At 33.9% G+C, this 20,514-nt stretch overlaps 1 protein-coding gene across 1 annotated transcript in view; it reads right to left on the bottom strand.

Moving 5' to 3' along the window:
* Nucleotides 1–5,815: 5,815 nt before the first annotated feature.
* LOC145694359 (serine/threonine-protein kinase NLK-like) overlaps nucleotides 5,816–20,514 on the bottom strand; it is a 93,949-nt gene continuing 79,250 nt past the window's right edge. Inside the window, exon 9 of the mRNA XM_081770511.1 lies at nucleotides 5,816–19,646. Coding sequence (XP_081626637.1) covers nucleotides 19,592–19,646 — 55 coding nt within the window. The 3' untranslated portion in view covers nucleotides 5,816–19,591. The remainder of the gene's footprint in view (nucleotides 19,647–20,514) is intronic.

Here is a 20,514-nt window from a genome sequence, read left to right as displayed (position 1 = left end):
CTGGGGGTGTTATCCCATACGTTGTTTGGAACTTTCTCCGCACTGAAACACAAGATTTTAATTCCGCAAACCACAAAACGCATTGTGACTTTTCTTTAATAGACGCCATCTTAAGTCACGTGATTACCAGCGCAAACGTCATCGAGCATTGGAGCAAACTTTAAACTTCCCTTCTTCCAACCCCAAAAATTTATACACTTAAACGTAACGGTTTCGAAGTTTTGGAGTTTTAGTTTCCTGCAGAACTTTATGGACTCCCTGTAGAAGTCTATATTAGAATATTAAATAATAGTAATTATATGTTTTAGTGCATGACTATTAGTGAAATTTGCCTACTGCTCTTTCTTTTAAGAAATAATTTGGGTAAAATTAACAAAACACCAGATCAAAGAGCATATTTAGATCTCAGTTTTATTCAAGAAACCAACAGAAACGCTTCATGATGGTAGACTTGTATGTAAAAATTGTGTAATTAATGCACATCCACGAAAAAAAGCAATTAAAAAGCACAAAAAGGAAATTAGTGCAGACTATTAATTTTCAAGAGTAGTTGCAATAGTTTTACTTTCGAATGTTTGTCTTGAAATATTTGCAATATTGAAATTTCTAAACTTACATTTTTCACGAGTTCGAAAAAAAAAGTTCCATTAGTAGTAAATTAAGTTAATACAAAGATTTTTTTGTTTTTTCCCAATTTTCCGGAAAAAAAAAAACAACCTTTTCACCAACAGGTTCAAAATTTCCGTAAATTTTTCAACACCCCATACGAAAATGAAAAATCTGTACAGGTACTGGAAACGCATGTCTAGTGCATGTGTTACATTTTTCCAGGTCCTGTTTTATGCATGTTGCATGTTACGTATTTGTTTCATGAAAGAAAACAGGCGTTTCTTGATCTGTAAGTGCATGTATTGAGATCTATTTTGAGGTAAACGGGCATATGCTGTACAGTGAGCTCGGTAACATCAATGTACAGTGCATGTACAGACACTGGTTTTGCCTTCAACATGTTAAAAAGAAGTAATAAGCACTGTACAAGCGCTCAAAAATGCGTTAAACAGTGAATGTTTAATAGTTTAAATACAAGCATTTTACATGTTGCATGTACAGTGAATGTTCCTGTGAAAAATACTTGCAATTTGACAGAAAAGTACACTTGTATTGACGTCTGTTCTGCACTGACTATACATTGTCTGTACATAGCCCTTCCTAACAGCAATGTACAGGCAATGCACAGCTGCATGTCTAACACCTGACAAGGAATAATTGAACAGGTGTTGTACAAACTACTTCTAGACTCCAGAAACATTCCCTTTACAGAGGCTGTTTTTAATATTAACATGTTAGGAATGAACAGGCACTGCACATGGGTTCTAAACATGCGTTGTACAGTATAGGTTTGATAGCCTGTACCCAGACATGTTACATGTTGGATATCAATGAATGATTCTGTGAAGAAAACATGCAATTCAACAGAAAAGTACACCTGTATTGACGTCTGTTGAGCATTGGTTATACACTGCCTGTACCATAGCCCTTACTAATAGCAATGTAGAGGCGATGAACAGCTGCATGTTTAATACCTGACAAGGAATAGTTGAACAAATGTTGTAGGAATGACTTCCAGGCTCCAGAAACATTCCCTTTACAGAGTCTGTTTTTAACGTTAACATGTTTGAAATGAACAGGCACTCCACATCCGTTCAAAACACGCATTGCATATTATGTGTTTGATAGCCTGTACATAGACATGTTACATGTTGCATGTACAATGATTTTTTTTTAAAAAAGAATACATGCAAATCGACATCTGTTCTGCATTGATCGTACATTGGCTGTACATTGCTATTGTTATCAGCGATGTACATCTGCATGTTTAACATCTGACAAAGAATAGTTGAGTATGTATTGTACAAACGGCTTCCAGATGTCCTTTACAGAGGCTGTTCAAAACATGCATTGTATAGTATGTGTTTGATAGCCTGTACACAGACACATTACATTTTGCATGTACAATGAATGTATATTTGGAGAATACATGTACTTCAACAGAAAAGGTATAGCTGGATTGATGTTTGTTCTGCATTGACCGTACATTGGTAGCACACAGCTCGTGCTAACAGCAATGTACAGGCGATGTACAGCTGCATGTTTAACACCTAATAACATGAACAGGCTAAGAACATGTGTTGTATAAACCCTTTCCAGACTTCCGAAACATTCCCGTTACATTGGATGTTCTTAACGTTAACATGTTTGAAATAAACAAGCACTGTACAGTCACTCAAACCTTGGGTTGTACACTATGTGTTTAGTAGCCTGTACACAGGCGTGTTACATGCTGCAGGTACAGTGAATGTCCCTGTGAAAAATACATGCAATTCGACAGAAAAGTACATCTGGATTGATGTCGGTTTTGCATTGACTATACGTTTGCTGTACAAAGCTACTGCTAACAACAATGTACTGGTGATGTACAGCTACACGGTTAACACTAAACAAGGAATAGTTAAACCTGTGTTGTACAGCGGGGGACACTTCTAAATGGTACAGCCATATGGAGATTTACGGCTAAGGTGTACCATTTAGAAGTGTCCCCCACTGTACAAGCGATTTCCAGACTACCGAAAGATTCTTTGCAGAGAAGCAGATTTTAATGTTAACATTGAACGTACCCGCTTCGCTTCGTCAGACCAACAATTCATGAAATACCGCGCCTCCGCCATGCCGATGGGGCTAAACTTGGATTTGAATGGTTTCTGAATTAGTACTAATCATCTCAGCGATCCCAACAACTATGTATTCGACACTTAACTTGGTGTCTGAATATTTTATTACCCCTCCCTTAATGTCGATGGGGGCTAAACTTGGATTGAACGACTTCGTAATTGTCATTGTTCATCTCAGCGACCCTGAAAACTATAGATTCAACACAAATATTGACCATTTTGGGTTATTTTACATATAACGCATTATCAGTTCCCCATATAGAATATAGAAAATACCCCCTCCCCTCCCTAAAAGAGTGAATTTTCGAAAACACTAGGGGACATATCTGTTTATTTTTAATTACAAGCTAATATACCCAATTTCAGTATAATAAGTTGAATAGCTCGTGAAATACTAATCCTTCGTTACAAAAACACTGCTCCCCCTTACGGTACGTATTATAATCAAAGTGAATATTATAAATCCCCTGTATAAACCAAATTGGGCCTAACTGTATACCAAAAATTATTTCATTCGGCCTTATCGTTTGGCCGTGATGAGATGACAAATATCGTAACTTTTAATTTTACTAGCCTTCGGCTAGCTGGAGGCTTCGCAAACAGACAATGGCGTAGACAGGATTTCATTTCGAGGAGAGCTGGGGATCTCCCTGAAAACTTTTGACTGAAACGCGATTTTAGGCTTTATTTTAACAACTTTTAAAAATTTCGAGGTGTTCAGATCCCTGGATCCTCCCTAGCTACGCCACTTCCCCCAGACGCCCGTAATGGCTCGGCCTACGGCCTCGCACCTCATAAACCTGTAAATATACCGAATTTCAGTTCAAATACCAAGTGTCATGTCTCTTACCTTCTAGAATTCCGAGCTATACCGAATTTCAGTTCAAGTAACGGGGCAAACCCACCGCTTTTGCTTGTAGCTCGACCTACGACCTCGCACCTCATGAACCTGCAACCATACTGAATTTAAGTTGAAATACCAAGTTTCATGACTGTTCCCAGATCCCATGGTATAAACATCTTATTTTAATAATTGTATTCCTCCACACATTTTTCTTCCCCCTCTTTTCTTTCCTTCTAGGTTACATATAGATATAAAAACAAAAATACAGATCTATATTTTAAATAAGAAGTTCAAATACCAAATTCCATGTTTCTAATCTTCAGAGATTCCGAAATATCGACGTCTTATTACAATAATTGCAATCCCACACCTTTTTTTTCCACCTCTTTTCTTCCCCTTTTTACTAAAATATTTTTTTAAAAACGCTAAAACATCTGTCAAATTATTCCAAATGAAAAATCCAAATACCAAATTTCAAGTCTTTAACAGTAAGGGATTCGGAGATACGGCTATCTTTTAAAAATTCTTCCCATCCCACTCTCCCTCTTCCCCGTTGAATTTCCAAAAATCCTTCATTACTGGTACCCTACATCACATACCTTATGTACTGTCGAAATTTCAAGTTTCTAGCTTAAGTGGTTTGACCCATGCGTTAATCAATCAGTTAGTCAGTCACTCTGAACTTTGTCTTTTGTATATTGAGATATGTTTTAAGTCATAGGCGTAACTAGAGGGGGCAATGTTGTCCCCCAGAATACCATTACAATACTATATGATCAATGAAAAATTCTTTCAATTCTCAGAAGTAAGGGCCATGCCCCCCTCAGCTAAATATTCTAGTAATGTTAATGGCTTAAGCCTTCGCCTTCGATGAGTTTCTGGCTACGCCACTGATATACACAGCATGTTCGTGTAAAGGAAACCTGGATCTTTATAGTAGCTTGTATGTCTTTCATGTTGGTAACATTTGCCTGCAAACTGGGGTTGCTGACTGTGAAGGCTATGTTAACTGTGAAGTACAGCCACAATACATGCACTGGTTTAATGATTGAAAATATCCTCACAAGAGGTCAGCAAAAATGTGAACGGAATTACGTAATTTTCTTTATTTAATTCTAACGGCATATAAAATAAAATGATAACACAAAATCATAAAAGTAAATGAACATGCAATGCACACGTATCCTGTACAGGTACTGTACACGTTGCCTGTTCAGTGCATGTAAAAAGTTAATCAACATGTAATACACAAGTAACCTGTACCAGCATTATACACATTGCCTGTTCAGTGCATGTAAAAAATTAAAAAAAATAATAATCATCATGCAATGTACATGTATCTACCTGTACACGCAATGTACATATACCTGTACGAGCAATGTACATGTATCTGTACAGGCAAAGTACAAACACTTCACAGTTATTGTGTTGGGTGCTCTAAATGGGTGTTGGGTGTTCTAAATGGGTGCTGCATACCTGAAAAGCACATGCATTTCGCCTTATACATGCAATGTACATGTACTGTTTCTTTCTCTGGACATGTGCATGTATACGAATTTGTGTTTGTGTTTGTGTTTGTGAGCCTGAAAACAGCATGTTCCTCACCTGTTAATAAACTGTTTCTTTCTCTGAACATATACTGTACATTGAATGTACAGGTTTCTTGTATATGCTTGACGCCTGTAAATGCATGTTCTCTGTGTTTATACAGGCACATTAACTGGATAAGTCCAGGCACTGTACAGGTGCCGGTTTTTTTCGTATGGGACTAGATAAAACACGTAGGCCAAAATCGGGAAGTTCCTTAACTTCATTCACCTAGTTAAACTAGAGATTTGATACAATCACGATAGCCACAAGATTGTCTATTGTTTATTCAACTAAATTCTTGAAGTGCTGGGTGCTTATATTTTCAAATGAGACACAGAAACACGTTTATTCTGGTGCTTTTTTCCTTTTCGTTTATTTATCAAAAAGTGTGCCATTCATACATACAGAATGATTCGTATCCGAAACATGACATAAACTTCACTAAAAACAGACACGTGGAATTAGTACTATTAATTCTTCACTGTTTTCCTAGTGTGTTAACATTCCACGATTTTTTAAAATTCTTTTTACGCAATTAAGAATTAACACAATTGTTCACATATAAAGTAATTTCTTTTTTATACAACGCATACAACTTGGTGTAAAGTTATTATTTTGATGTATTTCACTTATATTTATTTTAGAAAAAAAAAAAAAAAAAAGATTGGCATCCGAAACAACTTGCATCACTGACAATTTGCATATTTAACGGTGTTAAACTATCAGTCCGGAATATATCGTTAAATTGCTGCAAACAGGGTAGATAGAAATACAACTAGCAATTCCTCGTCTGTCATACCTTACATAGAGATAATTTCTGGTAGTATTTGGTATGTATGGGAAGTTTGTATTTCGAGATATATATGTATGTAAATACATTGAAAAATTATTCCTTAGTCTTTTATATAAACATAACATTTGGATCAAATAAAGGGAACTTTTGGCAGCGTTGTGAGCTCAAATGTATTTTTGCTTCCTCGAAAATAAGAGAAAAGAAATGTTGATCTTTTTTTTTTTTTTTTTTTTTTTTTTTGCTACCTTTGAAATACTAATTTTAACAACAATTATCACGAATTACTCGAAGCATATTGCTGAGATATTTTCAAATAATTATTACTGAGTGGAACAGAGAAACAATTTTGAAGTTGTTGTCATTGATATTTGTACACTGTGTAGTCAGATTAACTAATTTTGGAAATCAAATATTTTCCACGACGTAAGCTACTATAAATAATTGAAGAACTTATACTCTGAACTGTATTGTTATCATGTGGCGTTTTATTAAAAGCTGTTGCCCCTGTATATTTCGTTCCCATCGCTAGATGTCTTCTGAAATGAAATCTTTACGTCCCACGATTATGCCATCTAGGCTAAAGGAGAAGATGATGATAAGAAATGAATGAAATACTGAATGAATAGTTTGAGGAAACGGAGGAACCTCGAGAAAACCCGCACACACGGTGTTTGTCTACCAGAAAGTCCACTTGACGCGAGCTGAGATCGAATCAGGGACCCCATACACCAGAGGTGAACGCTCTACCAATGAGCCACCGCGGCCACTAGATGTGTTCTGTAGTTTGGTTTTGCTCTTGTGAATGTAAGTCAGCAGGTATTAATTGCAGGCCTTCAGATTATCATTTTAAAAAATCAAAATAATGTTGTATCAACGATTTCACACCAGTTTTGCGGATGTTTGAACGCATCTTAAATAAATTTTACGTAAAAATATCTGCTGCTTCAAGACCTTAGAAGTTCCTACGAACACGGTCTTGGGTTTTTCTTTGCAAGACGACGACGACGAGAACGAACAATAAGAGAGCGATTAAACCGAAATTGACATTGTTATATTTTTAAAAATGGAACAATTGTGCTCACAAGCGGTGATAAACTAAAAATAATACGTTACATGGGCAAACATTGTTACTATTAGTATTATTATTATTAACTACCCGTAATTCTAACAATTACAAAGCATTTAGTCAATATTTTTTTTTCTATCTACCTTGTTTACGTTAAATTATTGGTGTATTGTTAGATTTTCCTCATCTTTTGCATTACAACAGACATCACATTAAAAAAAAAAAAAAAATGATTTCCTGAATAAATGTATATAATTGCATACTACACGGCGTCAAACATAATGATAGACACTTGACATCCACAGTATAAACTAGAGAAAAGGAGAAACGTGAGAAATACACATTACATTTAAAATGCAAGCCAACCTGGTTCACCTGAAATAAATAGTTTACTGTACGACTTCTCTTCCAGAATGACATGCATTTTATTACTATTTTTATGTAAAACCCTCACCATACATGCATACTTTCTCCACTGACATTACTTTATACAACTATGTACAATGTATTTTTATTTTATTTTTTTTTTTATTTTTAACTTAGAAAAACTCAATAGTGCTACAGTAATTAATATTTGAATGAATTTAAATTCAATTCGTCCAATATCAAAAAGACTGTATTAGTAAATTCTTAGTAGAAACACCAAAAAGTTACATTTATTAATGAAAATCGTGGAGTTTAATGCTGGGCCATTTTGACAATTGTATGGAATGTTACGTTCGAACAAAAAATGTCCGCTTGAACGAAGACCATCAATTGAATTCACTATTCACACGCTTCTGACAAATTCATTGCAAATCCAGAGCTTGGATTGTCTTTTTTTTTAAAAAAAAAACCTCTAGAAATTCACAATGCTTTTGCAATCAATAATTCCTGAACTTAGATTGTGTTTAGAAATCCACATTATTAACACAATAGTTGGCTGAAATATTTATCTGGGCAAGCCTATTCGTATCTGATTCGAATGCCAGACGAAGATTAATAGACATATCTTTATAATTCAAACAGTTATATATTGTCCAACATGAAATACAACTATTTTATATATATAATGTCTTTTTATGTATTCAAATACCCAAAAAGAGAAGACATTAATACAGTGCCGTGCCGTGCGCGGGGGTACGGGATGCTCGGGGCAGTCTCGGGCGCCGAAGTAAGCCGGCACAAAATTCAGGAGGAAAAAAAAAGAAAACAAATAAGAGAAGAAAAATTACTTGGAATATTACTAGTATGAACTTAAATCCTCTTGCTGCTTTAGGAAGTGGTCTTATAATATTACTTATGTTAGGAAAATGCATGTGCACATATTTAAAATGCAAGGAAACAAGTAATAAAAAGTGCTCAAAATCAAGAAAAAGCAGGGTTTATTTTTGAAAATTTTCTTACGCTTCGCGACAATCATGGTGGCACTTCGCGGCTGGTCTCTCGACCTCACTCATATATACGGGGGCACCGTCGTATACTCTCGCCCCGGGCGCTGATTTTCCACGGCACGGTACTGGACTATTAAAAGAATTTTGACTGTCATGAAATTGTGAGTATGGAATATAAGACAAAAGATTTTACTGTCAAAATAAGGTATAAACAGAATGGCTTAGTTCTGTTAATTAGCAGATAAATTACTAAACTAAAAATAACTATTTATAATGTTTTACCGTTTAAACAAATTAATATTTACACAAATAACTCCAAGCTCTGGTCTTGCTTAGTAAGCCGTAAATACTCTACTGTTGACATGCTTTAACTTGAAAAATGTGTATTTTGCAAAATGGATAGTTTTAACTACAGGATATTTCCACCAATGATTGTTGATCTATAAAGGCAAAAATCTGGTTAAAAAGGTTGAAATTCTAATGTTCAGTGATACCGTTTACTACTATAATAACCACCAACAAGTATCATTCGGGTGTAGAACTTTAGGAGAAAAGTGACAATATTTTAATCACGGTGAAAAGTTTAAATAGTACGGTATATTTGTGAAAATACGGCTAGAAAAAGTGCAACAGTACGTATAAACAGACCACACTACTCTATTAACTTTTTCTTCCAAGTTATTACACAGAACAGAGAAACTGGTTGAGAATATTTCATGAAGTGTATCCTAATGAAGAAATCGACAGCTCAAAAAACCATACAATACTTTTTTTTCTTCTTTTGCTTTAAATTATGTTCGTTTTTGCTGTTCCAAGACGAAATATTTGTTGCTATGGTAGGGCAAATATCTATAAACCTATATCCACAGACGAAACCTTTCAAATTAACACAAATATTTTTTTTACAAGAAGCTAGATTCAACATTACTACAATACAGTCACACATTCAAGTGCTGTTCTAGTAATTCTGCTCAACATTTATGAGTAGCACATTATTATTTTTCTCAAAAAATATCCATAAAATTGAACAATGTGGGCACCTAATTAATGTAAAGAAGCTACCTCGTGACAAGGGCCTATTGAAATTCCTGAGATCCAGTCTGAACACTTGTTTAGTACACTTTGGCACATTTAACAACAACAAACTACATGTGCTTGCCTAGTTTAACACCCTAACTAATTATTCAGAGTTTTATTTTGGCCAAAAATTGCATCATGAACTACTGAAAGCCATCGAAGAAATTGTGAACGTTTACTACGATATCTGACAGAAAAAAAATGAATTAAATTGAGAAGATTTGGTTCATTTGTGTCAAGAGGAAACATTTACACAGTCAAATATAAAATAGCAGCATCACAGATTCCAAGCAATGTTACAACTTCGAACAGGGATTACTACTCAATAATAACGCACACATTCTGCAATATTTGTGTCCAATCCACTTCCATTATTTATTGCCCCTCCCTCTCACCATTTATTAGAATTAATGAAGACACTTTTCTCTGCGTTTGTGTATCTTACGAAGAGTTGTCAATTCTCTTTTGTCTTTGTATAGTAAACAATTCGTAAATAGAAAAATCAAAGTTTATTGTTATGAACAATAACGCTTGAGAATATTTTCAGACGATAATAGAGGTTGTGGGTTATCATCTTACGATAAAATTAGAGTCCTAAAGTGTGGCCAATAACCGTATTCAAATATTCAAGCTATTTGGATGACATTATTGTGCTGAACGGTGACTGCAGATAGAAGCACAGAATAATTGTGGATTAGGAATACTTAAAAATAAGAAAAACTACAAACAAAATATTAAAAAAATGAAGAGAATTTAAAATCTGAATTCAACCAGAAGTTGTTGTCAAGCCTTGCATCAATCCTCCAGAATAAATTATTTAACTTCACATTTCGTGCCGATACACTTTTAAAGTTCCAGATACATATTCATTTTTTAAAAAAATACACGTTATTACAAAAATCTGTCACAATATTTTGGGAATGATTCCACACATCGAAATAAGAAAAAAATGTTCATATGGACTATGGTCGGAAGTGCATAGATTCGTAGTTATAAGGTGCCGAAAACATGGGAAATGAAATTTAAAAAGGTAAATAGTTCCACTACTATGGGACCGATCGTAGTCGGGTCAAGACATCACTGAGGAACTAGTACGTGAAGTACTCAAATATCCATCTTTCAGAATCTCCGGTACTTGCACAATCATTTTTAAGAGAGGTTGTTTGGGAGTACTTGATCACTCTCCACCTATCTCTCTAAAAAATTGGTGTCCAAGTACTGGAGCATTCTTAAACATGGAATATTTGGACAGTTCACGTATCAGTTCCTCAGTGATATCTTGAACCAACTACGATTGGTCTTATAGTAGTGGAACTACCTTTAAAATTCAATTGTTTCACGTTTTTGGCACCCTGTAACTCCGAAATTATCCACTTTTGAGCACAGGTCCATATGAACTTTTTTTTTTTCTTATTTAGATGTAAGGAATCTGTGATACGTTTTAGTAACATCCTGTATAAATGAACACTCTTCGTGGTCATGCAACGAAATTCAATTTTTTCCCGTATTTTACTATTATAAAATAAGGATCGATAAAAAAAAAGCCCATTTCATGAAATGTCTGATCCTTTGTTATTCAAGCTATCGCATGTCAATTGTATACAATTTGAATACATATTACTATAATAAAATAAAATTCACTGAGCAATTAGGAAAAAAAACTACAAACAAAAACGTCGGAACTACAATAATAATACAAATAATAATAATAATAATAATTCATATAGGAACATGGATGAATAGTTTGTTAAAGGTTAGTTAGAAGAATTACCGAATTCGTGACGTGAAAGGAAGTCATGGTTAATTACAGAATAAAATAAAAACTAGAATTATATCACCTTTACATACGGTTTTTGTGGCAACAGAGAAAACTAACGTGGAAAGAGAAACACTTATTCATTAGAAAGTAAAATAGCTGTACACAGTTAGTTTTTAAACGCTGATAAGTTTGCATAAGACTTCAATACATAGCTAATACGTTCATATGTCTGGCTCGCCTATAACATCTACAAGTGTCAGCTACAATTTGAGAATTTACAGCACATATTCACATATATAATTAGGTTTGTATTAAACTCTTAAGCAAACTTATCAATTCTTTACAGAGTTAATTAACTAAACTAAAGGTGATAAGACAGTATTGAAAACTTGTTAGTTATGAAAATTTAACTGGAAAACTGCTGAATAAAATTCTTGATATATGTATGATAAGAGCCTGACTTCCTAAAAATAATACAAAATTTACATTTTTTTTCTTTTGTTTGTTTTTCATAAGTGAAAGGAGATAATGAAATGCAACTTACCACAATCATAGACAATGTTATTCTACAACAGAAAATATGAACCTGACGAATTTTTAGTGTTGCCATCCATAGAAATTACAGTGTTGTCACAAAAACATTTCCCCCCAAAATCTAAGTTAAGGCAGTGACTAGAGGAACGAACTTAACTGCATCTGATTACTATCATGTTGTTTTGGTATCCTGTGAACTACTTTTTAAATAATAGTTGTCTTTAGTTTGTAATAAACAAAATAGGTTTATTATACAGTTATTAAAATTAAATAATAAAGTTATTTAAAAAGTAGTTTACGGGATTCCAAGACAACATGATACGTAATCAAATGCAGTTGAGTTTGTTCCTCTAGTTGCTGCCTTAGCTTAGATTTTGGGGGATATATTATTCTGGCAACACTGTGACTTCTATGGATGACAAGGGGCCGCGGTGGCTCAGTGGTAGAGCGTTCACCTCTGGTGCTTGGGGTCCCGGGTTGAAACCCAGCCCCCGCCAAGTGAACTTTGTGATGGACAAACACCGTGTGCGTGGGTTTCCTCGGGATTCTCCCATTTCCTCCCACTTACTTTATTCCACCATTTCATTCATTACTCATCATCATCGTCTCCTTTAGCCTAACAGGCATAACCGTGGGACATAAAACTCAAAGATTTCATTTCATTTTTCTATGGATGACAACACTGAAAATTCTTCACGTTCATCTGTTATAGAATAACATTAACTATGATTGTGGTAAGTTGCATTTCATTATCTCCTTTCACTTATGAATAAACAAGCAAAAGAAGAAAATGGTAAATTTTGTATTATTTTTAGGAAGTCAGGCTCTTAAGGGAATCACCATTTTCTTTCTTAATCTCTATTTCACAGCATTTCACTTCACTGAAAAATATATTTCCATAAAGTTAATATTATCGGTGTAAATGTAAAGAAGTTTATACAGCACGATACTTCCAGTTTACAAGTTTTACTTTTCTTGTGAAAAAATAGGAGACTTTTTTCTTAATATATTGTATAGGTATTCACAGTTATCACACATTGCATACATCATTACGGAATGATGCATTTTACTTTTTACTATACACAACTGTTAAAAAGAAAGACAAAAGATAAAGGGAAAAAAATAACCAGCGACCAGATTACTTGGCAGTGACGGGTAAAAAAAGATAACTACACCATTATATTACAACTGAAGATAAATAAACATTAGAAAAAAGGACATTCACATGTGTATATATATATTTATGTACAATATGGTTCGTTCTCGATCCTTTCTATAGTATAAAAACCTACACAAACACACGACAAACGTCCCCTTCACTTTGGCAACAGTCACAAGACAGTACAGTTGAATTCTTGTATACAAATCATACGAGGTCATAATATATTAATGCTACAATGCCCAGGAGAATAAGAGACAAAATGTTAAATAGATTTGAGGTCTTTAATATTATATAAACACCAGTCAATATTATTTTTTGTCTGTTTGTTTCGTTTATTTACAAATGAAAAATTATCATGCATTATTTTACTCACTCCAAACACATTGAATATCCACATAAATAGCTGCTAATGTTTTAATAATAATAAAAAAGAAGAAGATATATATCTGCAATGGACAACATCAATATATGATGTACAGTTATAAACTATTTATGTTCCTCTTTTGCAAATCTAAGGCCTCTGTAGTTAAAAAAAAAGAAGAAAAAGTTATTACATATTTACAGGGATCGCTTTTTCTTTAAAGTGTCTACCCATCACAGCAGATAAACTAAAATATTGGAAGAGTTTTGTTAACTGAAAAGGTAACACAGAAATGTAAGTTTGTGATAATAGCAGTTTTTGTTTCCTTATTCCTCCGAGCTACACGCTTACCGCAGAAGAACTTACCATTACGTACACATGGCTAAGCTTTTTTCCTCCCTTTTTATTTATTTATTTTTTTCAGTAATATTAATTCCCGATAAATTACACAGATGACAATGAAAATCAAGCTTTAGCAGAGATTTTTGTTGAGTACGAAAGGACTACTTACCTGTCTTATCTTCATTATTAAGCATATATTACACCTAGAAGAAAGAAAGAAAGAAAGAAAGAAAAAAACGGAACGCAGACGTCGATGCCAAATATTAAAATAATGAACAAAAATTTGTTCTACAACAATGGCGTTCATCATTATGGTAAATTAGGAGCGCAAAGATAATTAATAGTAGCCAGTAGCCAGTATATTGAACTTAGCTTATTAGTAATAGATCTGTTTTTTTTATCACTCAAGAAAGTATTGGATTACGTTGAGAATCCAACCTTTAACACTGTTTCATTATTGATTGCTACGAATTACGAAATAATAGCGTTCTAATTATCTCGTAGAAGAATGCTCAAGGTTTATATATTTACTTATTATTTTACGTCTACTGATTAAATCAGAAGAAAATATTCTACACTATTAATAATCGGGTCATTTCTTGCACAGAGGGCTACCAAATTAGCACAAATGTCAGGTTAATGAGAGCGCTTGTATTTTACAAGGGGGTTCAACAATTATTGTATTTGATATAAGAGAAGTTGATCAAAAATATTGTGCTTGTAATATGTTGTACTTTTAAGTTTTAGAAGTATGTCTGCCAAAGCACAGAACAATGTCATTGGCACTAGTTGTGTTCTCTGTAACTGAAGTCATAACTTCTAGATTAAAGGCCTAACACCGACGGAGATACACGCTGATATGGTTAGTGTGTTGGGTGCAGAAATGATGTAGGTGTTACACATGCTGTGGAACAGCCACTTGTTGACCAACCGCTTATATAATATATACTTACAAGACGTAACAGTTCTAGCATATAGGTGGACGAAATACATTTCTGTAATGGATGGGTCTGTTGAAAAATGAATTTCCTTGTATAGGAGGGAAAATAATTGTTCAACATCCTTTATATATTACACCTCATGTTGTACTCAGGACCAATGGCTCTCTGAGAAGATTCTCCTTTTAACTTATTTCTTGGACGCATTTTGGATGCCATGTCAGAACTCATCAAATGGCGACGATCACTTTTCAATGCTGCAAACTCTCACATACGAATTTAAGATTTTACATACTATTGGGGTGGAGTGATAACTACAAAATTACGTTTTAAGGTAAGATTAGCGACAGTACACTGTAGCGAACTTCACATAATATGTATATAAAACAAGTTATTTTCTTTTGTCGATGATTGTGTACAACTCAATGGTTCTACTTATGAAGTAGAATTTCATCGGTACATCATACGCACGCATCTTCTAGCATTTCTCACGGTCCTTTCAGGAATCTGATATGCAAATACAAGTACACATACTCATTTTTATTTCCAATAATACTCTAAAGGCGGAAAGAAAAAATCTTTAATAGAAAAAGCTACAATTCATAATCATATCGAAATTTAATTACCTTGTTCCTACTGAAATCTATATGACGTTTCCATTAACTCGATCTTTTTCCAAGTTTATTTGCAGTTCTTTTTTAATGGAAGTGTAATGATGACTGTCTGACTGTAGACTTGCACAAGTGATCCCCCCTCCCGCAACAACAATTTCTTTTTAAACGTGGAAATTTTATAGCTCCATACACATTTTGCTTTGCAGAAATAATCCTCGAGTTTGATTGCAGAATTTCTGTTCTTGTAGGGGCACAGAACTTTTACCACGAAACCATTGTTGTTCTCATTGTGGAAATAAATAAATTTGCATGTATATTCCGTAGCAAGTCTACCACCTTCTAGCACCGTTGACATAAATTACATTTCTTCCATTCCATTTTCTTATGTCAACACCCTTCAAACCCTCTTTTTATTTCTTTCATTGTAAGACGTCATAAATACGTAATCTGTCCAACGTAGACGATAAATGAGGTGCTTTCACGACAGTTAGAAATGACTGATCTAGTGTTCTGCGGTAATGTAATCTTGAGTTTTCGACCAACTGGTTGCAGAAGAGGTTGATAAATTCATATTTTTGATCAAATAATACACAAATGTAAGTTTTCATAAATAATAATTATGTATAAAAAAAATCCTATTTCATTAAATTCATACTATAATTATGCCAGTTTGGAGTATACAACAATGCCATTTAAATTCTTCCGTAATTTATGAATTAACAATTTTTTCTTAGTAGCGTTGTTAAGACAATCTAAGCTGAGACTTTACGATTCTCTAATGTGAAAATCACTCTGCTAGAAACTAAACTGGAATAAATGCAAAGGAACATGACGAGCTTGTGTAGAAACTGTCCAGATATGTACGATTTAGGCTTCCAGCTGTAACATTATCGCCAATATATAAAATGGATGGGTATTCTCTGCAATTAATATATTTAACTTTTCTTGTTTCATATTAATCAGATCATCATCATGAAGTGTGTTAGACGCTAATTACTTTGCTTTACATTCTTCTCAAACACACAGATTATGAAAAACAATATCCATTAATATTTACGTGGGGCTTCGAATCATTCCGAGACTTGGCTCAGCCGCAATTGCCGAATGCACAGATAATCTGCCACGAAATGAGCTTTTCCCCCACCAAACTATCTTGCCTCCAAGAGCTTGATCACTACAAGGACCTAGTTACAGGTCCTGGAAAAGTTAAATTATCATTAATTCATAACCACTGCTATCATCTACAAATGAGAATTTAAAAAAAAAAAATCATGTAAACATGTTTTAATATCACACTTATTTAATATAAAAATTATCACATCGTTAATTGGTAATAATAATAATAATAATAATAATAATTACACCATCCAAATACTTCTACTTAAAAAAAAAAAAATGCCGTGATGGGTTTTTCCACCGATTCATAAAAATGTCCTACATCCAACATTGACATTCTTGTGCACTACAAATATATATATATATATACATACACATATTATTTTAAAAAGTTCATTTTTTTGTATATGCATGTGAAGGCCATTAAAACATTTATAACAATGCCCATTTCATTCGTATATGACCAGAACTCTCAAATTGAAAAAAAAAAAAATACATATACCACTGCGTTAATAATAGGAAACAATCACGTGAAAAAGAAAAAAAAAAACTGCATCTTAAAACATACGTGACTATGTTGGTAGAATATGAGATCGTTGGAAGTCCATGTAGTTCTATGACCATTATGATTAAGTCCCACTGAGATAGGGTCATAACAAAGGGTTCTCAACCAAAGTCTTTTGTTATATATTCTCCTCTATCTAAACTGAATACTTAAAAATAAAAAGTCTACAACATAACATAACTACTGTTTTGTTTCTCCACACCATTCGATGAAATATTAAAAGTGTTTGATAAGGGCAGATTTTCATGCAGGCGTCCGTTGCTTGCGATTTCTATATGTAGCCAACAGAAAGTTGTGTTACACATAGAACTGTACTTAAATAACTTTCTCAATTGGCTATCCAGCCATAACGCAAGCAAAGAATGCAATGGACGCTTGCATGAAAATTCGCCTTAATTGTCAAAGATACCAGAAGCACGGGAACGAAAAGCACATTTTCCCCTGTAGTCTTACATCTCGTCGACGAGTACATCTTCCTGAATGAACAATAACTCTGAAATATACAATATTTTGAGATCATGCACAGAAAAGTGAGCAAATATTGTCCCGACACCAACCAACATTAACCCTTCAAAAGAGCAGTCTTTTATTGTGGATTTCACATATTAAAAAAAAAAAAAAAAAAAAAAAAAAAAGACTGCACCTCGCATATATTTTCATTTAACCCGAGCATGTACTACAATAATCATAAAACAAAATATTCAAACATTCACTCATTTTTCTCAAAGGAAAGTCTTAAAAAAAGAACGCACCGTCCTTTCAAGGACAAAATAAAACGAAAAAATATCACATTTAACCCATAAAACTATTTTAAAATATTAACTCCCCGCCACATAGACTTCTTCTCAATGTTATTTCTACACAAAAGTTAAAATTCTTGCCAATTTGACATTTTTTTTCCATAGAAAACCAATTTTTCATATTTGATACGAAGATATCGTCGGCGCTCAGGCAGAAGTCACTACTAACTCCAAAAACGTACAAATGGCGTTAGGTAGTTCTCCCAGTATGACGACGATATACAAGGTGAAATACACGATGTTCTAACATTGCCAGGCTAGATGTAGCAGGTAAAATTGTGATGCTAAGAGTGGTTACCCGTAACATAACAGTGTCATCTGCTACATCTAGCCTCATAATACGTATCAGAACATCGTATGTTTCACCTTATATACCGTCCTCATATTGGAAGAAGTGCCTAACTCAATTCGTACGTTTCTGGAGTTAGTGACTTCTGCTTGAACGCTGACAATACGTTCACTGAAAAAGACTGACGGAAACTTTTTTTTTTTTAATTTGTTAAATTCTGTTCTGCTTTCCCTTTTGCTATGTCCTTCTCAATGAGACTTTTACATTTCCACATTATGTTTTATATATTTTTTTTTAAAAAAAATGTATATTCCTACATACAAATATTTACATTGATAATTGCATGTTGGTTCTTCGTTATTTACATGTTTCATCACAAGCAGTGCGCAATACATCCCTTATTTATTTTTATTTTTTTAGCAGCTTACAACATTATCTTGCCTTTATTTTTTTCTATCTTTTATTCTGTACAATAGTACTGAGGGAAACCACTCGATTCTTTTGTAAAAAGAACACGTTTCTCTATTTTAATTATTATTATTATTTTTTTGAATTTCAGGATCACAGATCACTATCAGTCACAAGTGATAAAAAGATATTACCTACAGTTTTATAGTTTATGCTGACCATTATTTTCACCAAGCACAATCCGACTTACTAAAAAATAATAATAATTATTATTATTATAAAACAAAATCCGTAGAATTCCCAGTGTCAATGTTGCATTTCTATCCATTCTACAATAAAACTCAATATGAGTTGAATATTTAGTACTTCCTTAGCTTGGCACACCGTGGGCACTCGGGTTAACACACATTATTTCTAATTCCCCCTTGACCTTTAATATATATATACAAACACACACATATATGTGAATACGCTAAGTTGGCACTATGCATCACCTTCGTGAAATTAACACACTTTTAAAAAAAATTAAATGAATCCATATAAATGGGGGAGGGGAAGGGGGACGGGAAGTTACATCATGCTTCACATTATCAGATTAAATTACGACGAGGGTGACCTTTTTTCTTTGACCTCTCATATACACATAGTAATGTTAATTCTTTAAAAAAAATCTACAGGCAATATAATTGGTGGAAAGACAAGGAACCTCGAAACAGCACACAGTACAGTACTTGGTTGTGAATTGTGTTCGTCTGAAATCACATACTAAATACGCACACACACATACACACACAAAACATACATACATACGTACAATCATACTTTTTGTTGGAGGCACTGATGTGTAAATTACATATGACTCTTTTTAATAGTTCTGTCAGAATTAGTTTAACGTCCCTTTGGCGTGCTCCGTAAAATATTTTAGTGTTGTTCATATACACTACCACGTATAAATATCCTTTAATATTGCATGGTATCACTCACTACACAGAAGGCCTAGCTGAGAAAAAAATATTTACACAGTGGCTGAGGTATGGGGGAGGTAATTTTCACTGCTGTTTTCAACTTCCCAACCTGCCAACATAAATAGTTGAAAAGTTTTTGCAACAGTCTCTCACATGATTCACACTCGCTGGCAGTGACGAAATCTCCATGCATTAGCGATTCCTCCCACCACGATCAGTGGATGGGGAAACGTTGCAGTCCAATGAAAACTAAGACGAGAACACTGTCACTCCCATTGGTGGGGGGAGGGAGGTAGTTCGGAAGGATGAGCAACTGTTGAGCTACAAAATAAAACAAAAAGATCCCATTAGGTTACACACCACTCATTCACATCACTTCTTGTACAGTCGCGTACAAAAGCATATACCCACCTAGAAATGTTTAGACTTTTTTTTCTTTAAATTATTGGATTAGTTTAAACACAAACTTGTGTAGAAAACGCGATCCTTGTACGTTTCTCACAATATTTAAATTAGTCAATTCCTCGATTTTATTCTGATTCTATTAAAAATAATATTTATTGGTGAGAAAACACTTTTGTAGGCAACTGTGTGAACAAAGCAAAAGTACTGCCAGATGGCATTCATTATGCTGTTCACGACAAACTTAGAACGCTAATTCTGTCTTTCCTTAGAAATAAATCTACTGAAACTTAGCATTTGAACACAAAGAAACGTACAATCTGATACACTGATTCTATGAGTCACCAATATTCACCTGTTCTCTTTTTAGTTTCATTCCTTGTATTTTAGGAACTTATCTATCGCTTTAGTCTCAAGAATTAGGAAAGATGAGTTTGCCTTTTAGGTCAGCGAAAGGCAAATAGTAAAACACTTGAGGATGATGTTAGTTCTAGATGCTTTTATGGATTGTAAATCCGACATTACAGATATATCTCACTTTAGCCTTTTCATATTGCTCAAGAACAAATAAGGTATGCACAGAACACATTCAAACACTTACCGATTTATCTATTATTTTCATGGTTTGATTGCTTATAGTTTAGCGATCAACAATTTAACAAATAATAACTAACCAAACATTTAATTGACATTGCGCAAATATGAAAAGGTAAAAATGAGAATAAAACTTATACAGGTGGATTTACAATTCTCGAAAGCAGAGCTACTAGTAGTAACCCTCAACTTC

Source organism: Thermobia domestica, chromosome 9 (genome assembly GCF_964235325.1).
Source record: "Thermobia domestica chromosome 9, izTheDome1.hap1.1, whole genome shotgun sequence".
Lineage (NCBI taxonomy): Eukaryota > Metazoa > Arthropoda > Insecta > Zygentoma > Lepismatidae > Thermobia > Thermobia domestica.
Note: the sequence above shows the minus strand (reverse complement) of the source record. Positions and strands in the feature narration are given on the sequence as shown.